Source organism: Nematolebias whitei, chromosome 14 (genome assembly GCF_014905685.2).
Source record: "Nematolebias whitei isolate Nwh7 chromosome 14, NemWhi1, whole genome shotgun sequence".
Taxonomy (NCBI): Eukaryota; Metazoa; Chordata; class Actinopteri; order Cyprinodontiformes; family Rivulidae; genus Nematolebias; species Nematolebias whitei.
The window spans coordinates 22241025-22247930 of record NC_056511.1 but is presented as its reverse complement, the minus strand read 5'-3'; the positions used below and the strand labels follow the sequence as shown (position 1 = coordinate 22247930).

Genomic DNA, 6906 nt, shown 5'->3' with positions numbered 1-6906 from the left:
TTTAGCCTGTTGAGAGCCTTAATGTTTTCAATCTGTTAAAGATTCTGTTACTGATAGCAGGTAATTTTTTTCAGCTGTCCTTTTGACTGAACAGCTGCTGTATTGTGCCTGCAAGTTTTTATATATATTTTTTTTACTTGGAAAAGGTAAATAAAAACATGCTTTTGTCCAAATTAAGTTGATTTTACTGTTCCTATTTTCCAGATCACATAGCAAGTAGCACTCATCTTAACTAAATCAAAAAATGTACAGCCATCCATGTGATCGGTATCGGTGATCGATATTGGTGGTTGGTATCATGATCCGCACCATGCGCGATCAGTATCGTTGATCGGCAGCCAAAAACCTGATCAGAGCATCCCTAGTTTAAATACTTTTTAAACATCATTCATCATCATTCAGTGTTTCCCCTACCATTATATAAACGCGGTGCCCCACCACGTCAACAGAACGGAGCACCCTGACTACCAAACCGAACTTGCCCACCACCCAGCACTGACATAGCACTAAGCTAGCGGCGCGAAATACAGGCTCTCTAGCTAAAAAGCTAAAGGCGCCTCTTCCCTCATGCTGAACACCCCCCGCCCCCACTCAAAAACTGTTAGTACAAGCTGCGCTCAGACATGTCTCCATCCCTCCCCATCAACAAAAATCATGGATGAGATGAGCACCCCGCCATGGCAAGTTAACTAGAGGAAACACTGTCATTAATTACATTCTTTATTGAATGACGTTTGTGCCATAAATAATGAGTGATGGATAACTTTATTTCGTCTTTATTAAAAGTGATAAAAATTAAAATAAAAAAACTTTCAGATAAAAAGTGTTAACTAACTTTTTTTTTTTATGTTTCTGTTCAGTGCCCTGAGATGACTTCTGTTGTGAATTGGCAGTATAGAAATAAAATGAATTGAATTTATTTATAACACTGGTACTGGTGCAAAAACAGTTTATTCAGAAATCAATCTCTTGATACTCAGGAGTTTAAAATAAAATTATTTTTTATTCATTAACACCCAGCCCCTCTGACGGAACAGATGTAGTTTCCTCACAGCTTTTAATCAGCATCACATTTCCTGCTCTCTCCTCGTTGCTGACATTCTTTCCTTCGTACCATCTTGTCCCCTTCTGTTTGTCTTTCCAAACTGAAATCATTCAGAAGCATGACCAGATTTTCTGTTTGCTAATAAAACCAAAACCAGAACATCTGGGCCAGCTTTCTGCTGACTTTAAAAAATAGTTCTGATTCATTCAATTTTACTCTAAAAAAAGTCGACCATGTTTTTTTTAGGTTTAGGTTAGGTTGTCTTTTTAGGTTTGTTTCATTGTGGCCACAGAAACACACACAATTTGCCTCTGTTTCCTTTTAAGTCGGCTTCCAACTATTTAAAAACAAAGGTTGTAATATTTTTAAAATGTGCTGAAATTAGAGTTTAGCTTGTGATGAAGTAAAAATAAGAACGAGTAAACATATCTAAAACATAGATAGTGACATCAATAAACAAACATCAGTAGTTCAGGTGATCAGCAACACGTCAGCCATTTTAGATTTACTGTTAAAAACATGATAATTAACCTGAGGGAAATGCACCTCACCGTCAAAACACTCCGAGGATGCGATCACTCTCCGCTACTACCACAACAAATTTTAGCGCAACATCTGGAAAACTGACAGCTATTTTTGTGTTTTCTAAGGTTGATCTACCATCTAATGATTACTTTCTAAGTGTTTCACTAAAGTCAACCCAGTGATTCATTAGATATTTTGCTAACAGACAAATGAACACACAAACATACACGGTACACATGATTGCCTGCCTTTCATGCCAAGAGGTGATTATTATTTATTTTCTTCCAGTGTGCGGCGTATCAACAATGTCAAACAAACTAATAACTGATAAATTGAGTTTTTCATATTTAAGCTTAAATTAATTTGCTAAAAATGGGTTTTATAAGCTGACCTCCTCACTGTTTAACACGTTTAAAGCATTTTATGTAGTAATTTACTAAATAATTGTTATACAAGCCATCTGAAGCGTAGCTGAATTCAAACTAAAACCAGCTGCAGACAGACCTAAAGAGAAAGTGGAACACTCCTTTCCAGTCATATAATCTGGACTCACAGTGGTAAAATAATGATCTCACGGGCACACTGGCTCCAATAGCTGACAGACTCTTTGTAGGGACTGCAGGTGGGTGACGTCAGTGAGAACACCTGCAGTCACCTGATGCTGAGCGTTTCCTCACCAGGCTGGGCTGAAACTGAAAGCCTCATTGTTGACAAGAACAAGTCCTCCAGTGTAAAAAAAAAAGAAGAAATAATTATTAGTAAAAGCTTCTGCAGTGGAGCAGCGTAGAAGATTTTTATTAAATTCAAACAAACCTGCCCTAAAATGCACGACTGTATAATTTTTAGACACTGATAAGAACCAGTGTGTTTTTGACTTATTGGTGATAAGTACACGTTTCTGTCTTAGAAGTGCTCATAGATAAAAAATACAAACATCTTTTTTTTCTCTGCATGCATCATTGATGAAAACAGACCATTCACTGCATCAGGTTAACAAAACTTTTACACAAAGCATCTGTAAGAAATAAAATAAATGAGTTTTCATTTATTTTTCCATTGTAAGATGATTTATTTTCTGTTCCTTTGTGTTTTATACATTAAACAAGTTGGGTTTTTTTTTTTGTTGCTCTATAAGCAGTGATTGAAGTGAATCTGTTACTAACCGACATTAAAAAAAATAAATAAATCTGTAAACACTGCAGTGGCTTGATTGAAATGGTGCCAGAGCATTGAAGGGCAGTGTTAATGGAAGTGTGAAATGAAACGCACACAGTTTTGTTTTATTGCAGGGTGGGGTAGATCAGTTACATCAGACTATGACATGTCGTCCCTCAGCAGTGGACAAAATACCAGAGTCTCACAGGAAAATATCTAAAGACTTTAAAGCAATTAAAGTCTGGACTGTAAATTTATTCCCGTCAATCAAAGGGTGGAATATTGATGTTGCCTGAAGGGAAATAGAAGCGTTGTGTTATGTTAGACCAGTTAAACCAGCAGCAGCAAACAGTGGAACTATACAAACTGTTTGTTGTACAGTATTTTGATGTGACTTGTGCTTGTTTTTCTCTTAGGTCTTTCTCTTGCTGTCCAGCGGTTCTCTCAGTCCCTGCAGGACTTCCAGTTCGAATGTATCGGAGATGCAGAGACTGATGATGAAATCAATATAGGTGAGACAAAAATGTCCCTGTACCAACACCTCTGTCCTCTCAGCTACCTTTCACTGTGTCTGCACAGAATCTGAATCACAGTATAAGCAAAGATAACAGATTTTAAATGATGGATTTCATTTTCTTACAGCTCAGTCTTTAAAAGAGTTCTCTCAGCTCTTGACCACCATGGAAGAAGAAAGAAAACGACTGGTAAGAAAATGTGTGCTTGTATCTAAACCAATGTAGGGGAAGTTAAGAACACATTTTTAGTACTTTTAAAGGTAGTTTAGGGCCTGAAAGATCTCTCAGAACTCTAATTTCAGTTTGGATCAGCTCTTTTTTATCAGCCCGTTTATAATATACATATTATGTGTTAGTGTTTATAGCAAAAATGTCTAAAGACAGAAGGATTTAAGACTGAGGATTGCTTTGAAGCAATGTGCACTTTGGAAATGATGAAACTAATGTTTTTATTAGTTTGTGCCTACAAAGACCAAATTAAATCAGTAAAAGTGTTCAGCCTTGAAGTGATTGGTGGTGAATTGTGAATACTTTTAATGTTTGGTACAAACTCTGTTGTTGAAAAGATATTTCCTAGTAATATTTGTTCTTTTTCAGCAGTAACAGTGTTGATCTTTTTGCATTGATAGATGAAAATCTATGAACTGAGAGAGATGTTTCTGGAGGGATAAAGCTCACTGAGGAACAAAACTTCATGATGCCGCTTGTTTTAGTTGTGAAACTGACTTGGAGCCTAAATCAAGACACTTTTAATCTTGTTAAATGGGCTCTGATTTATGAGTTTTACTTCATTTATAGAGCCTTGTCCCTTAAATTCTGAATAATCTCCATCCATCCATCCATTATCTTTACCCACTTCTTCCTTTTTGGGTCACAGGGGGTCACTGGTTCCCATATCCAGCAGTCGCTATGTGAGGGGGGTTAGGGACACTCTGGACAGGTCGCAAGTCCATCACAGGGACACATGGAGACAAATGAGACAAACAACCATTCACTCTCTCACTCACACCTAGGGACAATTTAGAGTTACCAATCAGTCTAACATGCATGTTTTTGGTCTGTGGGAGGAAACCGGAGTACACGGAGAAAACCCACGCATGCACAGAGAGAGAACATGCAAACTCCACCCAGAAAGGCCCTCGGCCGGGGTTTGAATCGGCACCCTGCTCACTGACAGGCAGCAGCTCTACCTACTGCGCCACCATGCTGCCCTGAATATTCTCTAATGGTAAAAATTTCTCTCAACACGGTTACAGAGTCATTAAGTACGTCTCAAACTTGTCCTGATTTTGTTGCTGTCAGGATTTGTTGGACAGGAACGAACCCAGTAGTGCAGACAGGACTCAACTCGGCAGATTACAAAAATAAGTATTTAATGGTGGAGTGTATTTACAAAATAACACGCTGACGAGGCAGCAAAACTTACGTGACAACAGAAGGCTCAGAGGGAAACTCAGGGAGGACTCAGGAGAGCTCAGGGGAGACGCAGGAGAACGCAGGAGAACACAGGAGAACACAGAGACCCAACGAATACGACCCGACGAGGAACAACACAGAACAGGAGGCTTATATACAAGGACAAGATAAGACGTGATTACAACAGCTGTGACGAGACAAAGGTGGCACCAATTAAACTGACGAGGAAACACTAGGGAAACACAGACACAAACAGAAACAGCAAATGGTACCATCCTTACAGTTGCGGACATTTCGAGACCTCAAGAGCACAAGAATTGTATTTTGACACGTGCACGGGAGCTCTCCTCTGACAGAAAACATGCCCAGGTCTAAAAATACGATGATAAACAGTAATTATTAAAAAAAAAAAAAACTAGCCCAAATCCGTCCATCTTCATTTCCAAAGAGTACTCCAATAGATGAGGTTATAAACGTGATGGTGCCTGCCAAGGTGGGTTCAAACCAGTCTGAGGTGGGTATGATGCTGGTGATGGAACAAGGTGCATATCGTTTTTCAAGCAGCCGTGCACTCTAAAGAAAGTCACCATTTTCAAAAATTGCCCTCACAAAATGCGGCCACATGACTGGCTGGAAGAACTGAGAACTTGTCAGTTCTTTTGATTATTGAGTGAAGTTTGAGTCTCTGCTCTGTGAGATGCTTCCTTCTGTTTTACACTTTTTTTCATTCATTCATTCATTCATTCATTCATTCTTTCATTCATTCATTCATTCAGCCTTTATTTATGCAGGTTAATCCCTTTGAGCCTCGGGGACTCATTTACAAGAGAAACTTGATTTTAACTAGGAGTTAGTGCTGTAAGAATTAGTGCTGAACAAACTCCCAGAGCTCCCTGTATGTTTTTGTTAGTATTTTACTGCTTTATTTTAGCTTTCTATTTATTTTTGTGTTAGTTTGATATTCCCAAGTTTGCAGTTTGATGAAAGTTTGGGTGAATCTTTGGATGAGGTTGCAGATGGCACTGTGTGAAGGTTTATAATCTAAAAAGCCACAGTCCCTCAGTGAACACTCCACATTCACCTCCTCAGCTTTGTCTGGTTCTGTATTTTATTTTATTTTTTGTTTTAACTGTGTACCAGCAGCATTGTGCATACCACAGTAGTTTGAGAAATGTCTTTGACTCTCAGTCAGTCAGAGACCCTTGTGGGGGCCTGCTGGATTCTGGCCCAGGTTGGCCCATTTGTAATAGATGTGCATAGTATGCTACTTTTATGTGTAGACCCTTGTGTGAAAGTGTTTGCCTTTGTGGCTGTGTGCACGGTCTGGTTGCAGAGGAACCATGTGGAACCTATTCTGGCTTATTCCCCTGTGAGGCTGAGCCTGGCCCGGCTCGGCCCGGCTGCCTGGGAAAATCTATAAAAGGCCTCTGTGTATGGGGGTCTGCTGTCTTTCACTCTTTCTGCCTGCGTGTGTTGACTGTATGCTTTTCCTGTCAACGTAACACAACTTTGACCCTGCTGATTAATCTGAACCTTACCTTTACTAGAAAAGTTTTTCTACAACATAAGAAAGAAATTTCTTTTAAACATCAACCTGTCAACAGTTTCTCAGTTTTCAAGTTTCAATCTGTGTACTGTGAAAACCCCTGAACATTACAAAGAAAGCAAACATTTCTTCAGACTCTGGTGAAACAAAGTAAAAGTAACACAGGATATTTACAGTCTGAAGCTCAGATCAACGAGACAGAACTGGACAGAAGTATTTATATTCTCGTGATTAAAGCGCTACCAGGCCTAACATAAACATCAGAGCTCTGATAAGCTCTCAGTAGATTATTTTTCTAATTGTAAAGTTTAAAACTCAGACTGAAGTTTCTCATATTTATTGTAGAGTTGTAGGAATAATGTCAACATGATTCCTTCACCGTGTCAGAACCAGTCAGTTTCTCAGCCAGATTACACAAAAACTGTCAGAGTAAAGTTTATAAAGTTTGTTAATGAGGTGAAGCCTTGTCAAAGGAGGGATATTTTTCATTATAGAGCTGATCTGGAAGACATTTCTTATGTTTTCATGGAGGATCGGGCCATTCATGTTCTCATCTTCAGACTTGTTCCTGTGTTGGTGAAACAATTTGTGTCAGAGATACTTGATTTTAAAACCAACAGGGCAGTTTCTGTCTGTTTGTATTCTAAATGTACCTGCATTATTATTATTATTATTATTATTATTATTATTATTATTATTATTAT

General features: G+C 38.6%; 1 protein-coding gene across 1 annotated transcript in view; it reads left to right on the top strand.

The window, feature by feature from the left end:
• The window catches only part of arhgap42a (Rho GTPase activating protein 42a), a 29231-nt gene that overhangs the window by 5431 nt on the left and 16894 nt on the right, over positions 1-6906 (top strand). The window contains exons 2-3 of the mRNA XM_037687403.1: positions 3142-3237; positions 3368-3429. Coding sequence (XP_037543331.1) covers positions 3142-3237; positions 3368-3429 — 158 coding nt within the window. The remainder of the gene's footprint in view (positions 1-3141; positions 3238-3367; positions 3430-6906) is intronic.